Source organism: Thermobia domestica, chromosome 6 (genome assembly GCF_964235325.1).
Source record: "Thermobia domestica chromosome 6, izTheDome1.hap1.1, whole genome shotgun sequence".
NCBI classification, from domain to species: domain Eukaryota; kingdom Metazoa; phylum Arthropoda; class Insecta; order Zygentoma; family Lepismatidae; genus Thermobia; species Thermobia domestica.
In genome coordinates, this window is record NC_137459.1 from 28,654,978 (window position 1) to 28,681,402 (window position 26,425).

General features: G+C 35.8%; 1 protein-coding gene across 2 annotated transcripts in view; it reads right to left on the minus strand.

Annotated features, from left to right (window-relative positions):
• The window catches only part of LOC145687906 (uncharacterized), a 65,238-nt gene extending 39,306 nt beyond the window's left edge, over positions 1–25,932 (minus strand). For both annotated transcript variants that reach the window (XM_081761455.1, XM_081761454.1), the window contains exons 1-2: positions 25,699–25,932; positions 5,196–5,304 (exon numbers count right to left, since the gene is read on the minus strand). In XM_081761455.1, coding sequence (XP_081617581.1) covers positions 5,196–5,304; positions 25,699–25,839 — 250 coding nt within the window. In that variant the 5' untranslated portion in view covers positions 25,840–25,932. The remainder of the gene's footprint in view (positions 1–5,195; positions 5,305–25,698) is intronic.
• Positions 25,933–26,425: the final 493 nt, after the last annotated feature.

Below are 26,425 nucleotides of genomic sequence, written 5' to 3' on the forward strand. Positions count from 1 at the left end.
ATTTCATTTTCTCTCCTTCTCTCGAAAGACAAAAATGCCGCGAGTCACCACGAATACGTTATTCTACGCGTTCTGTTTGGTTGCGAAGGGAACTCTGAAAATCTAAACAAGTAGAAGAAATTATCATATGCTGCCCGTATTGATAGTATTTACAATAAATATTGTTTCAAATCTTCAAAAGATATAGTGAGATATTAATTTTGTAAATAGAAAAACTTAAAGAATAGTCAGAGAAATCACATTAAGAAAGAAAAAAAAAACCTTCGCCAAGATCCCCCTGCACTTCTAACCTTTCACCTTAGGTCTTTAACTTTACATCACTAAGCAAATGAAGTGGTCTACTTATTCAACAAAGATATCGCTACTGTTGCTTTGATACATCGTAGATTTTCCACCGTTTCCACGGTAGCCAATGGCTAATGGATTGTTGCAAAATCGAAGACTGCACGAGGGCCTGGGTTTGATACCCAGTGGAAGAGCTTTGAAATGTAAACGCATTACGGTGGTTTGAGTTACACCTTAAACTGTAAATCCACATCCAACAACCTTGAAAAGGGACGCTAAACTCTAACCGAATCACCCAACTAAAAATCTGAATACTACTAAAACCAAAAAGCAAGCATGGAAGTAGAGCTTTGTAAAGCCTGCCCAACGAGCGTCGTACGAATAACAGAATGATTCTACTATAAGTGAAATACGTTCCACTTCTTTCAACGATTAAACAATATAATGTGATACTAATACCCTAGAATAATAAGTAACCTTATGAATAAAGAAGCAGAAACGTCATCTCCAGTGGATTCAGTGACAAGCTAATCCAATTGGTACTGTTAATAGCTACCTTTCTAGGATCCTATTAGTGTACATCAAGGTCTTTTCCCCTTAGAATGCCTCGCTTGTCCCCTATGCATCTCGTTCGTATTTCCCATGAGAAAGAAGTGTACTGCCCCCCTTAGACATTACAAAAATTCATTATCCGCATGATATTTGGTCACAAGAAACTATTGTGAAGTTAAATGGAGTGTCATGTTCTAAAATCATCTGCCTATCAATCTCTTCTCTCTCCAAGTATTTTTGTCAGAAGATAGTCTCAATTCTTTGCGTGTCAATGACCAACTTCCCCAGCTGCACAATACCACGGGCACCATTCTGCTTTTATGAATTTTTACTTGATCTTTCTTGCTATATTAGACACGTCAAGAAAAAACAAATCTGTAAAATAGTAACATACATTTCCGCCATTGATCTCGTTTTTTTTTTTTGTTTTTTTTTCCCCTTTCTTTTTCCCCTTAACTTCCCTGCTAGTACTACACTGAAGGATTTAAATTTGCTCGTCTTCTCACCATCGCAACTACGTCGTTTTTGTCTATATTCCATTCGGACTGATTTCTTTACACACCGCCAAGACATTTACATTCTCCAGATCTCCCCTGCGCCATTCGTCCATGTGGTCCAGATTCGATTTCCGGTGGAAAAGCCTTAAAATTTAAAGGCATTATATAGTGCTTCGAATTCCATTGTAAGTAGATGTCTCATATAGCCTCAGTGGGAAAAGGGACCCTAAATTTCAATAAACAAACAGTTTGTATTATTCGGTACACCTTACAACAGTTTTCTGTTACTTGTACAAAAATCATTATCTCGTAAACAAAAGCAGAAGTCAAGAACTAAGAAATAATTTTAATGAAGCTTCACACTAAAAACTGGCGCCATTTTTATCGTGTTCATGTGAATAAATTATATTTGAATCAATTATGTTCTTTCTTTTATTAATAAATTTTGTTTTCATGGCATCCCAATTGCTATCAAAGTTCCCTTTGCGTTTAGTCCGGTTCGTTTGACTTAATACAAAATGCTTCGAATACATTCCTGTCGATTAAGCGATGCTGACCGATGTGATTCCTTGACTTCTTAAATGTTGTGCTTGCAAGTACACAAATGTTCTGAATGTCCAGAGAACGCAACAGTTTCATCCTTAGCGACTCTTAGACATTCCTTATCTAAATGACAATGTTACTGTTAGTCACAGCAATATAAAAATGTTCATACTCACATGTCACCTTATAAACGCCACTTAATGAACTTTGATAAACAATCTTTTTATAATTCGTAACAGATCAATAATAATAATTTGTGGCGACTTGAAGTGCACTTTTAAATTGTATTCCCTTGAAATTTTAAATAACCTAAAGGTAAGACATCGGAATAGATGAAAGAAATCCATGCTAATTCAATATTTTCCTTTATTGCATTATTATCTTTAAAAGTTCTACGGGCTAATTCACATCTTTCAAGGGTGATCACGTCGTTACATTAAGTAAGTTGTAAAACGAACTCAATTTCTTTGTGATCTTCTTACTGTGTGAAAACCAATCATAACGCACTAAGAAACATTTATTCAATGTTGGCCTGTACAAAGAATAAAATGTGCAGATTTCTTTACGTACATACACGCTGTGTGCACAATGGTTATATTTTTTAAACTTCAATTCCTCTTTTATCAAAATGTTGACTCGAAAATTATTATTTTATTGAATCATTTACACAGTTGCAACAAAATAACATTAGCTAATGAAAGTGATATAGATCTCCGCATAGCAAGACCATGCTTTTGCTTTTATATGGTATTTCCAAATTTTAACTAATTGGACTGTAAGTAAACTTCCATTATTTTTATTAGCTCAAATTTCACAATGTATTGCAACAATTTCGACCTCATTCACTGGAGGAATAAAGCTCCCTTCGAAGTGATACGTTCCGTAATTTACGCGTTGTTTTTAGCATACGCACTCGCATTTTGTAATTAGTTTCACGAATTGTCGATAGATTGCACAAGCCTTCAATGTAAGTGTCTAGATATTAGCTTCGATACACGAACTACTGGATGATAAAGTTAGTGTGGGTCTCAACCCGGCATGCAGGCGCAATTGAACATTTACGCTTTCGAGGTTATCTCTACAGTCGAGCGGAAAGGGTTGAAATTCCTGTCTATTGCCAAAGAAATCACACCATCTTATGCATTTTAACGTGATTATAAATACATTTCAAAAAACTAATTTTTGCCGGGTAGGGCTGTATGTCATTTCAGTAAAATTTCAGTGCTTACTTGTTTACTAGCGTCAATTACCTGCTTTGCTAGATTAAAATAGGAAAAAAGTAGTAATATGTTCCTTTAGTCATTTTTTACCGTTACTAAAGCGCTCTCTGACATCGATCATTTTCAATTATTTTTATGGGGTAGAGCGGTAGTGGTAGAGCGTTCACCTCCGGTGCTTGGGGTCCCTGGTTCGATCCCAGCTCGCGCCGTGTGGACTTGGTGGTGGAAAAACACCGTGCTCGTGGTTTTCTCGGGGTTCTCCCGTTTCCTCCCACTTTCTTCATTCCACCATTTCACTCATCATCACCGTCTCCTTTAGCCTAACCGGCATAACCGTGGGACGTAAAACTTAAAAATTTCATTTCATTTTTTAAATTATTTTTATGTATCTCTCCCTCCCTTAAGTCGCTGGGCTGAATTTGGATTTAAACGCCATTGTAAGTTCATCTTAGCGATCCCGAAAACTATGGATTCGACACTAATATCGGTCATTTTTGATCATTTTTAAATATATCTCCCTCCTCAAAGTAGCACCGTTAAAAAGAAGTGACAAAAACCATCCCGGGCCCGAACCTCATCTATGTTGAAAATTTGATAGAGGTCGGTCTGGGGTGGTTCAAATCACAAACATAATGACTTTCATTTATATATATATATATATATTATAAAATTGAACGTGACTATGTGACTCAATCTCTTGAACCACCCGACTGATCTTGATCAAATTTTCAATGTAGATGAGGATCAGAACTGGCATGATTTTTATCATTCCACTTTGACGGAGCAACGTAGGGGAGGAGATGGAGGGGGAGATATACAAAAATCAATAAATATAGAAATAAAAGTGTCTATGTTCGTGAATTAATTACTTTTAAACACCCGATCGAGGTCAATCAAATTTTCAACATATATGAAGTTCAAACCTCGGAAGTCTTTTATCATTTCATTTTGACAGTAGATCTTGTGGGAAGGGAGGAGCGGGAAATATATGAAAATAAGTAAAACTTAATAACTCTTGAACAACCAAACCGATCTCGATCAAACTTTCAACATAGATGAGGTTGGGGCCTGGAATGTTTACTTCATTTCACTTTTAGAGTGCAACGAAGGAGAGGGGGATATGTGTTTAAAAAAAAAAAAAAGTAAAAAAAAAAGTGACTATCTTTGAGACTTCATCACGCTTAAACCACCCGACCGATCTTAAAAAAATGTCAACTTAGATGAGGTTCGGACCTGAGGTGGCTTTTATCATATCACTTTAACTGTAGAGCTTAGGGGAGGGGAGAAATCTATAAAAATAAATAAAACTTAAAAACTCTTGAACCACCGGACCGATCTCGATCAAATTTCCAACCTTGATTAAGTATGAACATGAGATGATTCTTGTCATATCACTTGGACGATGTAACTTAAAAGAGGGGAAAGACATTTACAAATGATCGAAAATGTCCGATATTAGTGTCGAATCTATAGTTTTTGAGGTCGCTGAGATGAACAGTGACACTTCTGATGCCATTTAAATCCAAATTGAGCCCCGCAAAAAGTGTGGGAGATACCAACATCAGTGTCGAATTCATACTTTTCGGGGTCGCTGAGATGAACAATGACACTTCTGATGCCGTGGCCCGCAACATGGGGAGGAGAGGGGATATATAAAAATCATCGAAAATGACCAATATGAAGGAGCGCTTGGTAATAGTTAAAAATGACTTACTTATGAAACATATTACTATTTTAACTTAATTTAACCCAGTGAAGCAGGTAATTGATGCTAGTATATATATATATTTAAAAATGGTTCTCCCCGGGAACATTAACAGTAGGAAGTGGAAGGACAGTTTAGGACGAAGTGAAGCAAAATCTACATTTAAAAGTACGATTCAAGCATTTTTACCTAATGCAACTGAAAAAATTAATTTTAAAAAATCTATCAGGACCAGGCAACCAAAGGATCTGAGCCTGAAATCTTCCGATTAATATGGAGCAATACTAATCGTTAATCTATGCTCGCTCCGACAATCACTTCTACGTGTCCAAATTCTGAGAAAAAATGCAAAAGAAATTACTTCCCCAAAAAAATAACTGTAACAATACTTACATGGCAAAATATCTTTGTAGCGATTTTTCTTTCGATTTACTTCCTTTTCTCCTTCATTGCACGAGTATTCTTTGAGTGTCTTCAAATTCTCCGTGAAAAGCTTTAAATCCTGGAACATGTACATTTCCATATATTAGCACACACAAATTAAAAATCAAACATCAATTTTTCTACTCTTTCTTTAAGAAAGTGTAGTAAAAAATAATAAAACATTTCACATTTCTAAGATTTTAAACTGTAATATAGTACATTTATCAGACGTTTCATCGAGCACGTGAAACTTTTATTTTATTCAAATTTTGGTCATATAGAGAAGTTGATTGACTGATGAGTTTAATGGGGACGTCAGCATGGAGGCCATTTGTCCCCGTCACGATCAACACGACTGCCATAAGTAAGTTAAAAACCAACAGATAAAATATAACAAAAACACTGCTGCAAAAGAAGTAAAAATCTGAAAGAGATAAACCGTATATTCAGCATATATACGAGGAAAATCAAAAAGTAACGGAACTTTTGCAATTTCTCGCACTAGCGTTTGGTAACACTGCTAGTATCCAGCGTTGAATTAGTATCGTTTGCAACACTTCTATGCAACGTGTCACTTATTCCCGCGTTAGTCGTTGGAGTGCAGCAGACCGTTAACATGGCAGCTGCATTGTCGATTTGCACCAAGGAGGAAATGAGGGCAGTGATTCCCTCTTTGTTTGTCGAAGTCGTTAAACCTGCGGAAATTATTCGTCGAATGTAAATGCAGTATGGTGATAGCTGTTGATCGCGAATGGGTAGAAGTTTCAAACAGGGAAAAACTGTGTGAGACGAGGAAAGATCAGGCAGGTCAACGACTGATAACAATTTGAAAGTCGTTGAGTGTACGGTGATGAAAAACAGACGAATCACAGTGGAAAAAATCGCCAATACCATTGAAGGAAGTGCTCAGGGGGAGATGATTTAGAATCGATGGAGAAGTCATTGATGCGGTGCAAAGTTGGCTACAGGTGCAACCGAAAAACTTTTTTTCTGACGGAATAAAAAAAAAAAAAAAAAAAAAACTTGTAAATAGTGCGTTGAAGTGCAGGGAGATTATGTAGAAAAGTAATGTATGTTTCAGTTTACTATCATTAGAATAAATGTACCTTTTCTTAAACGTCCCTTTACTTTTTGACTTTTCTCGTATATATCAACCACAGTACATAGTAATAATAGTAACAACAGAGAAAATATATAAGAATAAATACTAATAATAGTAACAATCAAAAGAATATATAAGTACAACAATAGCCAAGGAACAATATTAAAAAAACTGAAATCAACGTTTGAGGCGAACCTTTCCACGTGGGCTGGGGGAGGGGGATTTCAATACAATGAGGGTGGAAAATAGTAATACGAAAATACTGGGAATCCACATTGAACTCAATAGGATATATGGTCCCGAGTGGACTTCCGTGGTTGCGGGGCAAAATTCCCGCCCCCAGCCACCTTCTGAAATCACCAATGGTTCCCGTGATTCTTAATCTATACTAGCTACCAGTACTATAAAACAGGGTTGGCAAAAACCATGTTTTTTATTGAAAAAAAAAAAGTTTTTTTTGTTTAAATATTTTGCTCTATATATTTACATCATATATGGACAGAAATAAGTTTGTTTCGCCTTGGTGTTATTATACAACAATCGGGTTACGCTGGAAGGGGTTACATAAGCTTAAAGTGAAATCCAAACCGCTTCTCGGCTTACATCCGAGAGAAATTGTCCTCCATTTGAACTCGAAACCAGGATTAACTGGCGATACGTCTGCCGACTCACTCACGAAGGACTCCTGATAAAAATACATCATACTGATCTCAAGAGCCATTTCAGAGAGAAAAAAAAAAAAAAAAAAACAGCTGCACAAGTGAAACCATTATACAGAATTACATATGGGCAATTTCAAAATACTGCAGAGTACAAAAGAACTAATTTAGTACAAGTTAAAGAAATACAACGACTTACTTAGCATATCAGTAAGGAAAGTAAGTGAAGAAAAGAATTATTTGAATTTACTTTGGTTCTGACCCATTTATACATATATAGATACCAAAGATACTTCTGATTTCAATAAATGCCTCTGGTGGGATTTTGTATGACCCTCCCCCCCCCAAAAAGTACGGCACTTCGATGTATTTTACCAACAGTAAACATTAATTAAACGAAACAATATTTAGAATTTTTCTTTGATTGCAATTGGATAACAATAATAACAAACTAAAAAAATCACAAAAGAAACATTCATAAAGTTATAAAAAGAATAAAAGTTGCTTTTGAGCATAATCTCTTTGAGTACTGAATGGGGAATTTAGGTCTAAATATAATACGAATGATATACGGGAGTGAAACGTGATAATCCACAAATGTGTGTTCATCAAGATTTTACGAACATTTTTCGTTTTTTGGTTTAAAACAATTTTTTTTTTTTTTTTTTTTTTTTTTTTTTTGAAAAAACCAGCTGGTTTAAACCAGCCAACCCTGCTATAAAACCAAGCAGCACTCGATTATTTTATTTCAGGTAGAATTTATTAGTTCACTTTCTGATCTTGGATTCAATACTTGAACTAACGGAAGCAAAACATCCCGCAATCTTTCTTTAAGAACCAATATATATTTAATTGCTTGACATCAAAATATGTAATTCATTATGCTTAAGCTGTTCAATGAATTTTACCAACTTATTAGTATATTCAAATACCTGGTTTGCCCGGAACATACACCATAGCGGTCTTGTTCGACCCTGCGGTAGAACTCTGCAACACAAATTATCAAGTGTCCTATACGTGGTCGCTAATTGGTCCACAAGATAGCTATGCATACGGCCGTAAGAGAGAAATCGAGATGAGTTTTTGTCTTTTTGCAACTGATTCACAGTACCAAGGATCGAGTCCATCTCTGTTTACCCTCTACTGAAACCGAAAGTGGTTCAAATTAACCATTTTCAACATTTTTCGCCATAGAAAAAATTGGTAATGGATAGCGAGTAGTTGTTTTCTCCAATCGATTCAGCGTGTCAGGGGAACATATCATCGGCTTCAATACTGATTTCCGCACAGCAAAAACTGTAAGCGATATATTAATAATAATAAAAAAAAAAAAACTGGTTTCTTGCAATCGATTCAGCTTTCCAAAAGGTTTTATCTCCTTCTTAACCTTCTATTCAAACTGGAAGTGGTTCAAATTAGCCATTTCCGGTCTCAGGGCTCGTAGTGGTCTGGTCTCTTGTTAATAGTTGAAAAGTAACCAAAACTACACGAAAAACCGACTAAAAAGTGAGCAAAATCTCATCACGCTCCTTTTGTCAATTTCTCCATCAGGTCTCTGTTTGTTGTTTTGTTTCATCTTCTCTTCTTTACTTCTTCTTTTTAAGTTTCCTACTTTCTTAGGTTTTCTAAGTATGCTCTGTGGTTACGGTAAGCAGACTTAGCAGATGTAAGAAGCTTCTAACTGGAACCAGTTCTGGCCTATTTCCGAATTTCTTCAGCCCAGACATTATATTTAACTTAGCATTGAGAGTTCTCAAAGCCATGAAATATTTAAATTCATCACCTACTCTTAAGAAGAACATACAAGAAGCATAACACAAAACGAACATAATGAAATGATGAACCACACAAACACACACACACATACAACGTTGAGCGGAGCGTTAACCATTACGAGAGAAAACTAAAAGACTATTATAATAGAAGAAAGAATAGACACAGAAGGGTTCTCAACCCCAACTTGAGAGCTTAAGCATCCACCAACCATCCACTGTGCTTTAGAAAGAATACAAGCTGAAGTGAGAATAAAGCTGACTGTTTCACATGTGGCAGCAAGTACTGAAGCTTTCAGAAGAGTTATGATTAACAAGTTTCTGCCTTTTTCCATTTATTTTTAAATTTTCTTAGAAAACTGCCAATGCCAAACATAAAACACACGAAAAAGTGACTTTACCTTCCAAAAAAGTAACTTCTAGTGACAAATTTGAAAAAAGGTAACTTTTAGTGACCAACTTGAAAAAAAAAAAGTAACTTTTAGTTAAAAAAGTGACTCGCTATGACACCTGCGATCTCATCATACTGGAATCACCATAGAAGAAAACAGTAAGGGATAGCGAACAATGGCTCCGATACAGATTCAGTGTTCGAAGAACAGGTTTTATCCTTGATCTTATTAATACAGGGTGGCCCAAAAGTACGTATACATAACCGTACTGATCAGATGATCGCATTTTGTATCATGTATTATTGTTATCCATCAGATAGACTTAATTTTTTTTATTAATTGTTTTTAATGTGGTTTTACTTACATCTTAAACTCGGAAGAGCCGAAGCAAATAAACCCTGTTATACTTGGTCAATGCAGGAGTGTATATCTACTTTTGGGCCACCCTGTATATTGCAACCAGTAGTTAATTGATGTACTACTTCCAGTTTGAGTATTAAATTTGCATAGTTTTTAACTCTCTCACCGTCAGATTTTAACGGCCTCAGTAAATGTTACACAGAGTTACAATAAAGTTCTATTTTATTCATAAATCCTAAACGATAATTTTGTTCCACGAAATGTATTACATTTTCAGAATAGCCTTTGCTAACGCTACTAAACTTTCTACTACAACATATGTTGTCGCTGAATATTATTTTAATAGATTTAGAAAGTACAAACAATTCGTTGGTACTAAAAAACGCACTACGTCCACCGATTTGCCCTTTTCTTTCTTACAGAATGAATTAATTTCAATAAGAAAGCCTTTTGATAATTCTTGAGTGTTCATAATGATTCTCGCATGTTTTGATGATATCTGTTCAGACTACAGTAACTAAATATCTTTTTCGAGGTACAATGAGAAAACAAAGGTGGAACATGCTTTTATTTCTTCATTAAAACTGAAATATTAAAAAAAGCTCAAAATTTTCCAGTCAGAAAGGCCATGGAAGAAACTGTTTTCTTTTTTCAAAAAATAAATAAATAAATAAAATAAAAAGTCTCATCTCTACTTATAGCCCATCGAATGATTGGTTCGTCGCTATCCTCCAAGCAGGCAGTGCTGGTGCTTTGTGGCGTCGTATAAAAGTAAGGAAGTCAACTAACGACGCCAGATGTATACAGGCGGACAGCTATGCTTGAAGTTACAGGTGTTGTCCACTTTTGAAATTGTAATAATTTCTCTGTAGTCAGGAAATAAATCTGTGGTATAAATTTCATTCCACTCATACATTGACATTAGTAGACCGTTCATCTTCGCTGGGTATTATTGACCCCACGCCACATTAAGAAATGCCGTGCTCATGGATTTACTCTACCACAATTCCATCAATTATCTCATCAGCGTTCGTTTGCTTGCATCAACAGTTGCTCTTTGACCTAGCATATTTATTTCACTTTTGCTTCATGTGCACTACATTAATGTATATCCTCTCCCTATACGGTTTTCTGCTTTTGCGACTCCCTCATAATACTATGACATTCGTACACTGTTACGAAAGCAATATTGTTTAAGTGTTTTAGATTACTCAGATTAAAAAGATTAGAATAAATCGAATCAAGTAGAAAACCTAGTGAAGTCAAAAAAGTTTATATACACCAAGTACATTAATAATGAATAGGGAGAAAAATAACAAAAAATACAAACTTAAGTTTAACACGTCTGCATCCATAAGAAAAACAGGTTACAGTGGCCAATCCCAAAAATGTCTTCTTTCTTAATGCAAGGAGAGACTGATGAGTTTCTTGCTATGTACAACTATGGCTTAAGGGGAAGAACGGATACAGCATATCACGAGATTGGGCATACATAACCGTACTAGCAGGAGATATGGGATTAAGTGCGGGGACATTAAAATGGCATGCTTAAAACCTAGACCTACATGTACTCCAAACACCTCCTTATTTTGCGTCGTAACGCGTCCGACATGCTAGTAGTGCCGATTTCTGCCCGGAGCTAGTGTACGGGCATAGCTGAAACGCTGCGCTCTGTATTTGCAGATATTTCTTTTTGTTTTGATAAGTGTTATCTTTTGTATACAACAAAAATGGCCTATTCTTGTGTTTTTAGGTGTAAAAGAACCAAGAGAAAAGACAGAAAGGCATCATTTCATGAATTCTTTTACGACATATATAAATCTAAAGAATGAATGGTTAAAAGCTATTATGCGACAAGGTCCTGGTCATACTAAACACTGGCAACTGTCTGTTCAATGACTATACTGTAGTTTGCGGCAAGCATTTTTGACTAGATCATAGAACCCATTGTAAACGCTAACTACTAAAAATTAGATATTATTTTATCAATATTTGGAAATTATGTTACTTATAATGCAAAAGATAACTAAGTTCACTAGAATGTCTTTGAAAAGAAATGTCACACACACATACAAACATAACAAAACAAAAAATCTAAACAGAACCCTACTCCTGTTATTAATAATCTAAACCACGTCTGTAATGACAATTAAAAATTCTACTGAGTACACACAAATATGGGCGGGGAGGGGGGATTTAAGGCTTTCGGAGAGAGACTATATCCATTACCTACATACTACACTTATGACATCACATTCTGGGGAACGAATCTCCCCCTAACCTGTCTGGATAAAACACTATCTAGGGCTCCCAACGTCAAAGTTTAGCCAGCACAGTCTCGGATTTACATCATCTCTTCCTCCAAAATCCTTCAAAATCTCAAGTGTCCCGATTCCTCTCCAAAATCTATGTTAATATCATTTGTGTTATATTTAAAAATAAAATTACATGAAATCTTTCAGTTTAACGTCCAACGTTTATGACCTTTACGATAAGGGAGACGGAAGATTAAGGCAAGTGAATGATGATGGAAGCATTGGTGGAATGAGAATATAGCAGCACCCAGAGAAAACCCACGGACACGATATTGCCCACCACAAACTTACTTGACCGGGAATCGAACCAGGGACCCTACACATGAGAGGTAAGTACTCTACCACTGAGCCACCGTGCCCCTCGCGATATTTAAAAAATCCCGCTCTGATTAGCTAATACTCTGCTGACAGAAATAATCCTACTTTCTGTCACCCACTTCTGGTAAGTATTAACTTCTTACATAATTCTGATATTTCAGCAAAAAGTAAGTACATAAATATCAATATACTGTAGATTTGCACAGAGTTATTTAGTCTAAAAATATGGGAGCCCTGATATCAAGAAGATGCAACAGTAAACAAACTTTGACGACTCTTATACTTAAAATCAAACAAAGCTTTTGTTTCAAACGCCTTAAACGCAGGCTAACAAGTATAGTGCGTTTACTCGATAGAAGTGCAGTTTGGCAAATTTCTTTCAAGTTCCCATGCTAATTTTTACAACAGCATACCATTCATCCCCCAAACCTTTGCGGAACACATTTGCGGTGTTGCAATGTCTTAACACCCACTGTATCTGTTCTTTCTTTCCAATACTATGGCTAACATGAAACAGATGCTAGGCAACGTAAGAACAAGGAAGATGGTTTTGGGAACAGGGAATCGAGCACTAACTTAGAGGATACCATTTGGAACTGTGGCAACTAAGGCTCTCGGCCACTTAGTTATTTGGAGTGTTTTCCGCAAGATCCCTCGGACGATGACTTACTTATGACACGAGCCACCACACACAGAAGGCGGCATTCTTTATATTCGAACTGCATTTCTGTTGATGAAACGAACTATGCAGTAAAAGTATTAAGAACACCGATGAAAGACCTCAAGATAAAGTGTAACGAACTTAATAATGACTATTAAAAGCTTATATATTCCAGCAGAGAATCTGGATATAGAAACACAAGAATCTGCGGCAGAAAAAGACAACATTAAGGCATTTTCCCTTATAGAATAACTACAGGTATTCCGTCAAATTAAAAATGTTTAGTGACCATAGTATTCGGAACTAGAGCCTTTGTATTTCAAGTGTGCCCTCGGAAAATATGTGAAACATACTTCGGTCCCATCCCCACCATCCTCTTACGAAGGAAACTTTCCCTTTGCTTTGGGGAAAGAAGTGAATGACCTCAGCTGTGTTGCCAATTTGTCACTCAGCCGTTTGGTCTTGGCGAGTGAAGATCGTAAACTACTGTGAATGGCTAATAACACAGTGCACAGCGAAGCTGGTGAAATAATTCAATGTGGCAACAATGTCCGCATCCTACTATTGAAAGCTCTTGGCCACAGCAGCATTGCCACTCACAGCTCGGAATTATTCCAAAACCTGATCGAAATTATGCTAGATTCGGTTAAATTATGCCAGATCCTCATGATTACTAATTCAGGATTTTTTTAAAGAAAAAATCTCCAAAATTAGAAATAACTCAGGATGTAGAAAAGCCTTTCTATTTTTTCCTTTTTTTTTTTTTTTTTGTTCATACTAACCTAATTCAAAAAAAAATATTGAAGTTCCAAAACAAACATTAAAACTTCTGGAAACAAGAGGTTTTTTGCACCTTCTGATTTTTTTTTTCATTTTGAAAAAAATGACCTCACAGTCAAAGGATTAGAAAACCTTGGGTGGAGTTGCAAAAAGAAAAAAAGAATCTCTGGGGTGGACTGGGTCAAACATGGCAAAAGGAGTCACCTGCATTTGTGTCCTATATGTTTAATCTTAACGTCAAGAAGCTACCGTCTGCAATAAAAGTAGTTTCCTCATTTTCAGAAACACTAAATTGTTTTTACTCCCACGCCCCTTCTCTAAAGCCATCGGTAAAGGGATGACCTCCCGCCGTTTCAAACTTGCTTCGAACAATAAGACTGTATGGTTTATCGACTGTATGAATCAATGGGAGAGAATATATTTCTGCAATTCTTTTTCTTCCCACAACCAACTTCTTTCTCATCTCCAGGTTTTGCGGTTTTTTGATAAACTTGCTGAAATTATGCTAGATTTGGGCAGGATGCTAGATACTAAAAATATGCAAATTATGCTAGATCTAGCATCATTATACTAGATCTGGCACCGCTGGGCCACAGCCACTTGTCTCTCCTCTTTTGAAGGAGGTATAGGAAAACATACATCGACAGCAGCGCCAGAAGGGGCACAGTTGAAATAGAAAGGCCCTATGTCGTTTGGTAAGGAAGTCCTTGTTGGATTACGACTTTGTTAGTGATGTGCCACCGGTTGCAATTCCAGCAGATGTATTAAACGCTATAGAGACCAGTTCCAAAGGAAACTGTCCATTTTATATCGCACTGACTAATAGATTTACGTAAGTCTTTAGATGATTAACAGTCAATACGATCATTAATTATTGATAATATGGTTATTCGGCCACAATTATTGGAAAAGAAAATTCGAATCTGGTTATAAAAATCCTGCTACAAACGAGAATCGCACAAAAACCGTTGTGTAATGTTCTTTTTAAGGCAATTTATCAGACAACACATGAGTAATCACTGCTTAAAAACAATTGAGTTTATAACCAGTTAAAATGTAATTTTCGCACGAAGTTCTCAAATTATAGAAACTAAATAAGTGTAAAGTTGATATTAGAATAGACAAACTGTTTAAGAAGTATATAATATAATACATGCAGAGAAAATTTGTGGGTAAGAAAATAATTGAGATCTTCGTATTTCTACTTATGTAAGAATATGCCTTTCTGTCTGACCTTATGATTTTATTAATACAAAATCGTATTGATATTTTTACATGTACACTGTATTGTAAGTATATCGTAAAAGTATCCGAATTTCTTAAAAAAAAAGACAAAAATAACGATTATATACGTCCCTCTAGTGCGTTACAATACAAGAAGGGGTTATCTCTATGGGCGTAAACTAGCGAACCGTGCGGGAAAAAGAAAAACTAGCCGCGGAACTTCACAATAAGGGAAGTGTCAGAAAAAAACAGGTCTTTGTAATACAAGTAGGTCTGGCTTCAAACTCAAAATCTGAAATGAAATTTAAAACGCACACTTCGTAGTTTCTAACCTGACTACGAGCCATTTATGCAACCACCATTTTGGGAAAAAAGCCTGACTCTAAGTCAGGTCCTCCAACAAAACGAATGGATTTCTTGTTTGGTACTACTAAAGATATAGTTTGCGTTCCCCTACTTTTCTCCACATTTGCCCTATTAGAAAAAAAATCAACAGTTTACGAATACACATTTTCAATAAGAAAATGGCAACGTTGGTACAGTACACTATTTACTTATAATCTACCAAATATAGTACTTACTTTATTGCTAAATAGTTTTAGTTCCCAATGGATATCTTCAAATAAACAGTGATTTCCGTATAATATGCGCTAGCACTCTATAACAAGGGAGTATCAGGATGTCAGTAGAATATAAAAATAGGAAGGTAGTCAGCGAGAGAAGTGAGGTCATAGGAAGATAGAAAGAATATGCTGATGACTTATATGAAAGTAGACAGTGTGGCCTAGATGTTGAAGTATAAAATACAGTACGTGAGGATGATAAAGCTATACGTGAGATCAAGAATGAAAAGCCAACCGGGACAGATAATATACAAATCGAATTAACTACGAATATGTAGACAAGAGCAGAAAAAACTGTTCCGACTTTGCAATGAAATTTATGAAAGAGGAGTGTGACCAAAAGACTTCCTGAAGAGGATCATAGTATCGATGGCTAAGAAATCGAACCCAAAGAGATGTGAGGATTATAGAACTATTAGTCTCATATTTCATGCAGCAAAAATTCTGCTTCGAATACTGAACAGAAGGCTGTATGGAAGAACAAATGAAAAAGTTAAGGAGAAACAGTTCGGGTTTAGGAGAGATAAGGGCACACGAGATGCAATTGAATTATTAAGGGTGATCGGTGAAATGTTTATAGAAAAAGGGAAAGAGATGTATGTGGTATTTATTGATCGAGAAAAGATTTTCGACCGTGTGAATTGGGTATTGTTGAAGGGAGTTATAAAAGAGGCTGGGTTGCAATGAGAAGATGGAAGACTTACGCGAAACATATATGAACCAACAAGTATGTGTTAGAATAGGAGAGGAAAAGACAGAAGAGAGTGGAATCGGACGGGGGATTCGGCAAGGATGCTGTATGTCATCAACCATTATTTAATGTCTATTTAGAAAAAGTACTGAAACAGAGCCTACATAATGAAGACAGCATTTCGGTAGAAAGTAGAATGATTACTTGTATACGGTTTGCAGATGATATGGCGCTAGTTGCGGATCTGAAAGGAAAATGAATAACATGTTGGAAAACTTGAGGAAAGGCTGTGAAGAATATGGGATGAAAACAAACGTTAGAAAGACAAAAGCCATGGTGACTCTAACGAAGCGGTCGGTGTCAAGTATTGAAGTAGGAGGGGAGAAAATAGAACACGTAACTAGTTTTCGATATCTTAGTATTATTAGTGATGAATATGAAGTACAAACGTGAAATAAAAGCAAGGATAGAAATGGCGAAAGAAAAATACATTTGGTGAGACCTTGAATAACGAGCTGAGAAAAGTACTCGTAAAATGTGTCATGTGGAGTATTGCATTGTATGGGGCAGAAACGTGGACATTACGTAACAGTGATCACAAACGACTGAAAGCTTTCGAAATGGGTATGTGGAGAAGAATGGAGAGAATTAGCTGGGTTGAGAGAACACGAATGAGATGGTTGGGGGAGGAAAGAACAGTTTTAGATATTACTGAGAAGAGGAAGAAAAATTGGTTGGGACATTACCTAAGGAACTGCATCATGAGGGACCTGCTAGAAGATATGGTAGCAGGAAAGAGAGGGAGAGGGCGAAGGAGGCCACAAGTAATGGACGATATAAAAACAAAAAGATCATACGTGAAGACAAAGAGGGACCGCGACGCTGAAGACCATTGAGCTTTCGAGCTTCTCAGTTGCTACAAGTGACCTGCCAATAATGGCAGAGTACCTTTAATTTAGTGCTACGAAGTTCAAAAATAATGTACCAGTCACTAAGTCAGTGTATCGTTACTAAAATATCAGTAAGCGTGCTAGTAAGTTAATAAGCGTGCCAAAAAAGATCGGGTTGCACAGAAATCGCATTTTGGTATTGGTATCGAAGCTACACAGAATACAAATTGTTTGTCAGCATCCCATAAATGGTTGAAAAGCACCATATATGAGTAGTCTTATTTCTGAAGATCCTTCAAGATATCCACGGATAATATGATAAAACACACTGTAATGAAGTAATTACTCTCCCTGAAGAACTCTTTCGTACCTAATTTCCTTGCAACTAGTTCTCAGGTACTGAACAGTTACAACTGAGTTTTATATACAGTAAAAGAAAAGGCACAAACTTGAAGTTGTGATAAATAAGAAATCAACACTAACTTTCAAAAGAAACGAAAAACCAATCTAAAAATCGCACATTTAATAAAACTTAGCAGATTTATTTCAGTTACAGATTAAGTTTCCACGACAGCCATCCTATGGAGCATTGTCTAAACTGATCTGACGTACTAAATGTATTATTTAAAAATATTAAAAAAAAAAAAAAATACACAAATTACTGGAACCATCTCAGCAGAGGCGGATCACATTAGTAAAAATTAAATGGCTAATCTTCTGCAGATGGTGGCCTCAGATTAGAACATGAACCTGTTTTCAACATTATATTATTATTATTATTATTATTATTTTAATATACCTTACCTAGAACTACTCTTTCATTTCTCTTGTTCATTCTTAACTGTTAATCATAAATATATCTTGGGCGCACGGCGGCTCAGTGGTAAAGCGCTTACTTCAGCTGCGTAGGGTTCTTGGTTCGACTCCCGGCCAAGTAAGTTTGTGGTGGACAACATCGCTTCCGTGGGTTTTCTCGGGGTACTCCCGTTTTCTCCAACTTTTCATTCCACCAATTGTTCCATCATCATTCACTTGCTTGAATCATCGTCTCCCTTAGCCTAACGGGCATTACCGTGAGACGTTAAACTCAAAAATTTCATTTTACGAATATTTATTTTCATTTTCTACTCGCCAGATACGTAATCGTCTTTATCATATTACTTTGCAAAGTTAATACGTTCAAACTGTTCAGTGTTGCAAACTACACATATTCAGAAATAACGAAAAAAAGGGAATTCTTATAATCTTATATTTTCAACCAGCACTGTAAATAACATCCTAATACAGTATTATGCAAGGTTGGCAAAAACCATGCTTTTTATTGAAAAAAAACAGCTTTTTTTCGTTTAAACAATTTTTTCTATGTATTTGTATTACATATGGACAGAAATAAGTTTGTTTCGCCTTGGTGTTATTATGCTGGAAGGGGTCACATAAGCTTAAAGCGGAATCCAAACCACTTCTCGGCTTATATTCGAGAGAAATTATTCTCCATTTGGACTCAAAACCGGGACTATTGGCCACAAGTGCGATGAGTCTGCCGACTCACTCATGGAGGACTCCTGTTAAAAATACGTTGTACTGATATTTACATACTTGTGAATATAATTGTCAAGAGTCATTTCAGAAGGACAAAAAGATAAACAATTGCATAAGTGAACCATTATACAGGATCATATATAAATTGGGAAAGTCCTGTCTTAGCCATTGCGAAAATTCTCTTATTGATTTAAATGTAAAGCAAAAAAACAAAAAATCCCGTTACTTCTTGGCATGTATCATAATCAGTACGCTAAAACTAAGGTATTAAATTACAAATTTAGTATGTAGATATCATTCAATTAAATTAAAACTGAAAGTCCAATCCAAGCTAATGTTGGAAGCTACATATGCAGTCGGTAAGTTTTGCCAATTTCTATCAATATATTTATGCAACCGTGGCTTCTTGATAAAACAACAGACATTCAGGTATACAATTTGGTTTCGTTTCGTGTGTTTAGGCTTAACATCCTTATGTAATACAGAGGTAAGACGACGACTTTTGCTTAAAGTCTTCTTGGTTTACACTTGAAAAAAGGGTTTTGGCTCGACCGAGATTTGAACATGGGACGCCTTGGTTAAAAGGTGAAACGGAGATAAAGCGAATGCAGATGGTTTGATATTTGGAAACGTTACCATTAAGTTCATACGATATAAAGCATTTTTCGTTGTTTTTTATTTTTCGGTTTAAAACTAAACAAAAAAAAAAAAAAAAAAACAGCTGGTTTAAACCCCCTTGGTTTAAACCAGCCAACCCTGGTTTTATGTAAATAAACTTTTAGAAGGGGACTGGGGACGGATCAGATACACGTCCCCAAGACATCCAGAAGTACAAAACGCATACGAAAATACATCTTCTTCCCTGTACTAGGTTGCCACATTAGGGGATACTTATATTAATGAAATATGAAATTCTCTTAGCAAGAAATTCAATCTAAAGTTTTTTTCTAAATACAAAAGTTGTATTATTGGTATAGATTGACTTTAGGAGGGCTGAGTATAACTACAGCGTGTGAACATACAAATATCATAAAAACTAGTGCATAAACACGAATAAACTTAAAACACAACCCAACATGTGCTAGGTGGCCACTAAAAAGCACGAATGCCATCTAACCGACTCAGTGCAGATCAGCAAGTGGACCTGAGCGGAAACGAGGGCTGCGGCCATAGGGAACAGGCGCGTCAGAGATGGTGGGTACACAACACAGAGAGAATGGAAAAACATTTTATATGGTATAAAACACATGACGTTTGAATTGCACAGTTTTGCGACACTTATATGAACACTTTGCACACTGCCTTCACATAGCACTTTACTTTATCATCTCTTTGTTATGGAGTATTACGTGGTAAAGACACTTTCCATTTCATATTCCTACTTTATTATACATTAAATGGAATTTTTAAGTCCCACGGTTATGCCGGCTAGGCTACAGGAGACGGTAATGATGAGAAAAGAATGCAATGAATAAAGTGGGAAGAAATGAGAGAACCCCGAGGAAACCCACACACACACACGGTGTTTGTCCACCACAAAGATCACTTGGCGCGAGCCTTACTATACATGTAAGAAGTAAAATCCCAATATATGTTGATTACTTGTACAATCCTATCGTGAAATCAAGTAACACGTCTCTTTCGTAGATTTTACAAATTTATGCCCACATAAAATGGGATAGCACCCAAATTTTTGCCCCATTTCACGAAGTTTTGTACACATGCAACTCTTCTCTTATTAATTTCCTCTCTACAATTCTGAAATTCTGAGAAAGTTGAGAAAAAGGCATGGAAAAAGCCTTTAAAGACAATGCAAGCAAAAAGTCTTGTGTATTTTTTACTGCAGCATACACGTCCTTGGTTACTTAATAAGAGAATGGGTTTGATACACTGCCATATTATGTTCTATTGCCTGTTTAACTAATATTGCATCAATATGCGAGCTCATATAGTTCAGAACTTCATTTTCTCCCTAAATAATCATCCTACCTCGGCACATCAATTTATTTATTGATTTTAGAAAGGCTTAGGACTCAGGAGAGAAATATTATATAACAATCTTACAGAATTTGGAAGACCAAAAAAGGTAATTAGATTAATTAAGATATGTTTAAATGAATCTCAAAGTAAAGTCTGAGCAGGAAAATTCTTGTCCAAGAGTTTTCAGGTCGAGAATGGCCTCAAAACAAGGAGGTGCGCTGTCGCCGTTATTATGCAACTTTGTCTTGGGGTACGCTATTAGGAAAATGAAAGGTAGCAACTAGGGCCTACAGTTGAACGGTATTCACCAGGTTATGGCATATGCTGATGATGTGAATTTAATAGGGGACGATAGGAGAATAGAAAGAAATGCATAGGCCTTACTAAACGCTTGCAGCGATATTGGTTTAGAAGTAAATGTAGAGAAAACTAAATACATGGAAATTCACCGGGATCGTAATACGGCAAATTATGGATGCGTTAAAATATCAAATGAAGTGGATAGTTTCAAATATCTAGGATCAATATTAACAGACAAAATCATATTCACGAAGAAATTAAATGCAGACTAAAAGCAGGGAATTCGTATTAATATTCAGTTCAAAACATTTTGTCGAGGAATTTTGAAGCTTAAAATATATAAAACGATAATCATGCCTGTTGTGCTGCATGGTTGTGAAACATGGTCGCTAACTGTGTGGGAAGAACACAGACAAAGTGTTTGAGAAAAAGATCCTAAGCCAAAGATTCAGGCCCAAGAGAAACGGGAATGGGGAATAGAGGGAACTTCCTAACGAGGAAGTACACAATTTATATACCGTTTACAGAATGTAGGAGGCTCAGGTGGGCAGATCATGTAGCCAGAAATAAAGAAAGTAGGAATGTTTTCCAAATTTTAACTGGAAGTCCAATCAGAAAACGACCATTAGGAAGACCTAGGCGCAGGTGGGAGGACAATATTAAGATGGATCTTGCAGAAATCGGAATACGAAGTAAAAACTGGATCCAATTGGCCAAGGACAGAAGTCAATGAAGAGCTTTTGTGAACGCAGCATTAAACCTTCGGGTTCCATAGGTCATAGAGTGAATTAGTTTGTTAGTTAAATAATCATTCTACACTGATGATCTTTATTACCTTTTTCGTTACTCCCACGCTGACATTTCATCTGATTCTGTACATTTTTTTTTTTCGAATTTTGTATTTCGGAGCCGTCATCTGCAGCAGTTAACGCAATTAAAGATTTATAGCTTGAAACTAAGAGAACAAAGGTTATCTAATATATCAATTGTTTTATGCAACTAATACATTACAAGTTTTCTACATTTAGTTTCAAAAGGAAAAATTCAATTTTTACCAACGTGACCTCCTTCACAAGCCGTCTCTGCATCTTACTCTTCTGATGTACGAAATAAATATAACCCACCACCAAATCATTAATCGTATTCACAACTAATTAGCTATAGATTGAATTGCTGATTGAAGATAGCAGGGAAGCAAAACCTACTGTCTACCTGATTAAGCTAATCTAAACGGTACTGAACAATATGTTTAGACTTTGGAGGCTAGTATATACAATGATACCGTTTATGCATGTGCATTTCTTCAGTATTATTTCATTTAATATTCTGGGCAAAAGCGCTGTCTCAACAGGCACTAGACTCATTACAGAAGAGGAAAAATTATCATAAAATGTTGATTTCCATGTTTATTTTTCGATTACTAAAGTAGAAATGTTTGTTTGTTGGGTGTGACGACATTAATCTCGTTACTAAGGCAACAGTTTTGGTAGCTAAGTGGTTGTTTATATGTATCTAACAACTAGAACAAGCATAGACTCCATATATAAAAGTCGTATATGTCCATAATTGTGAAGTAATTAGTAATTTTATTGAAAATATATTGATATACACAAATCGAAACTGGCGTGTAATCATTTGACTTATATATAGTGTGTAGCTATTACTACAAGGTTTAAATATTTAGAACTGTGGGCAAAATATATATAGCTATATATTTTATGGTGGTTCCGCCCAGGAAGACCTTAAGGATAACTCCGTAGTACAGTACGAACAATCTAAAGCGGATTACATATTGTTACTAAGTCAAGGAAGAATATACACGAACACAAGGATGAGACACTCAGAATCAGTACCCAATATTCGAGAACAGTCCAATGAAGTTAATTCTCCACCAAACACGGACTTCCAGAACGTCATGCAACCGATTAAACAAATTTGGATCATAAACTGGATCAATCAGTGGGATATTTGAACCAGCAGTTGGCATTTTCACAAAGCCAAATATAAGCTCAATTGGTGCAACAAAACATTAAACTGCAACAAATGGGGAGCAAAATGGAATAAATTGAACAATCTCATAACGTCAAGTTCGAACAATTAACCCAAAATATGAAAAACAAGTTCGATAATATGGAAGCTCGAACCAAAGCTAATTCAACTCTTCCTAATCAGTGACCTACAAAAGGAAGTCTTCGACACTAAAATTAAATTAAGGACCAGTATTGTGGCCGACCTAAATTGTAAAACTACTGAAGCGATCTCTGAATCACTCCGAATTGTAGGCATCCCCGAAAAGCATCAGGTAGTTCTTAGATCTGGTTATGAAGACAAGACTTCACCACAAACTACAAGGGAAGTCACAATTTCTAATGCCGATAATGAACAGGAAGAGGAGATACTAAAACAGAATTCAACACTCGTAAAACATAGAAAATTAAGATTTGTAAAAGCCAGTGATAGTACCGGTAAAATTTAGAGATATAAAATCCTTAATTAAATTTAGCGGTAGAGTAGAGGATATGCCTGCAAGTACATTTACAGAGAAATTTGAAAAACCAAATTAATAGGCATCAAGTCTAGTTATATTAACACTTTACCTCATATTTTATTGCCACCATGTTCCGCATGGTTTAAAGCCATTAAAGGTGGTTTACGTAGTTATGATGATTTTAAAAAACATTTCGCTTACCAATTTTGAAAATGATTTTATACTAGTGAATACAGATGCACAAATTCGACTCTAAAATTGATAAAAGTGTAATGGACCTTGTTATTAATAATTACGACGATTGAAAATTATTCAATTTCTACCAATCGGATTCAATAATAATTCCATCAATTAGGATTTTGTTACCATATAAATTACAGTACGTGTTAATTTCATCGCAATACATGAATTTTAATCATCTGTTTTTAATAGTACAGAATTTTGAAAAACAGATGTCTATGCAGTATAATGGAAATAAGAAAATACGCAATAACGCTAACAATCCAGTGCATTTACATAACATTAATACAGTATAAGGCAAGGCAGGTGTAATGAAAAAGAGAACTCTAGATTTAGCGGCAATGTGACTGAACCCAACTTCAAAGGAAATGGGTATATTAAGTCTAATCTAAATAATAAAAATATAGGGCTAACATTACAACGCCCGCTCCAGCAGGTATACTCACTCAGAAACGAGAAATTACACACTAATAATTTTATGAAAATGGATCAAAACCTACTTAACCTTAAGCTAACCCGTTCCTAACCCCTACCCTACTTATTTATATCTTACTCTACTCTACCCTACCCTACTCTGCTATACTTTTTAAAAGGGCCCTACTTATCGATGCGCAGCTGGAGCGTGTCTTGTAAAGTGTACTCAAAATAGATTTCGTAATAGAGTCGGAAAGAGAGCAGGAATTATGGGGCCATCTTTTTTAAAATTAACCAAGTGTAATTTCTCATATCTGAGTCAGGATTTCAATGGAGCGGGCATTGTAAAGTTCACCCAATGATACCACACGTCAATTGCAATAACCTGTACTTTAATTCTCTCTTTGTTCCACACATATGAAACTCGTGGCAAGATTCTAGATTACTGGTCTCCTTCCCTGGATGCGGGTCAGTGATATAGATGATCCAGAAGAGCCGAAAAACTGTATTATTAGATAACCAGAAGAAAATAATACACTTTTTCGGATCCCCCGGGTTGCCTATGCCACTGACCCGCATTTCCCTAATCCCCTCCCCCCCACCCGACAAGAACACAATTTTCTATAAAAGTATAGCAGGACAACCTTCGACTATTTAAAAAAAAACAACCTAAAGTATTAATATTTTACAAGAAGTTAAATAGTTCCTCAAAGCATAAGGGGGCAAGCCCCTCCTAACCCAAGAAAACTAACATACTCTTACTTTAAAAAAGTACGAGTGTTAATAGTGTGACTGACTACTGTTGTTCCATAAACAGAAATGATGGAACAACAACAACACGAAATTATGACTTGTCAAAACAATTAATGGTTATAGTTAAGGAGCCGTACTTCCCATTTAGGGAAGGACGAGAAACGCCATACTTTCAGGAATTATTCATTGACTATCTATGATGTTAAAAAGTAGGTAATAGACTGAGTTCTTGCCCTTGTACTTAGGGTGTTTAGGTAGTGCAACAGTAAGATGTATCCTCGTGCGCGGGAGATGAGAAGTAGCTGTTCTTAACTATTACCAATTAATATAATTCATAATAAATAGTGTTCACAGCGACTAACATCACCATCGCAAGCATAAAGAAGGAACATGTATCAGGTAAGTAAATACTTCTATTTATGAAAAATATAGGGGGACCAGTAATCTAGAACCTTCCCAAACTGGTTATTAAATACATTCTTTTGGTAACAACTGTACAACGATATAATTTTTCAGAAATTGGCACTTAGCTGCAAATAAATTTCAGATTATTGGCACATAAGGCTTTGATGTATTATAGGCAATATAAATTTTAAGTCTGTTTCTTTAAAAATTTAACTGAACGTGCTTGCTCCCTTTTGATAAGATACCATTATTTACTTTGTTTCTTATCAATCATGGGCAAACATTAAAATTTCATTTTTCTTGTTATCTTTGAAATACACAATGTACCGCACCTAACAATTGCATTATGTCACTCAGTTCTGTACCACTTTAAACATACACTTGAATTATTACACTATTAGTAATTACAAAACTTTTTTTTCAGTAAACTTTGTAAATCGCAAAAATAATTACACTCCTATTTCGGCAAAATAATTAGTGTTCTACGCTAAAGCAGGAAACGGAATTCCAAGTATGGTACATACCTGCTTCGTTTACGACCAACGTTATGACACCTTATCTACGCACCTGAAATTCCTTTTCGTAACTATCCTCGCTCCTGCATTTTTCCAAATTTTCTACATGGTTTAGAAAATTCTGTAAGATTGTTCGTAGGGGAGTCCTCTCCTGTTCTTCTTTCATTGCCACCCATACCTTTCTGTAACACATACAACATACATAATAAGATTTAACACCTCACCATTAACACGAACATAGATTTACACATTCTCTCACAATCACAACGCTTACACAGATTATCACGAATAGCTCTTTACAGCGTTGCCAACGTGCTCAGAAGATATTACCGTACGTAGCACTTAAAAATATCGTTTTTGTCATAAAATTATCGCATTTTTGTGTTTCCAGTCTTAATATAAAGCTTTATTATTATTATTATTATTATTAACAGAAAACAAACATGAATATTTACAACTAAACCTATATTCAACAATTTCCATAACAAAGAAGATAGAAGCTTCATTGTTTACTAGTCTAAAAAAAAATTCCTTCAGCACTTTATTTGTTTACCTGTGAAAACTTATGTACATTAAGTACCTAGTAATTACCCCTTCTTGATTGATTTCCTGTGTGTGTGGTAGTGGTTCCCGGTTTGATCACAGATTGGATCATGTGTCTGCAGTACACTCAGTGGCGTATTTACGATTTTGTTTCGGGAGTGGCTTTGCTAACTTTCGGGGGGGAGCTTTGCCTAAAAATACGAAAATTCTGCAAGATATTTCATACGCACTACTAT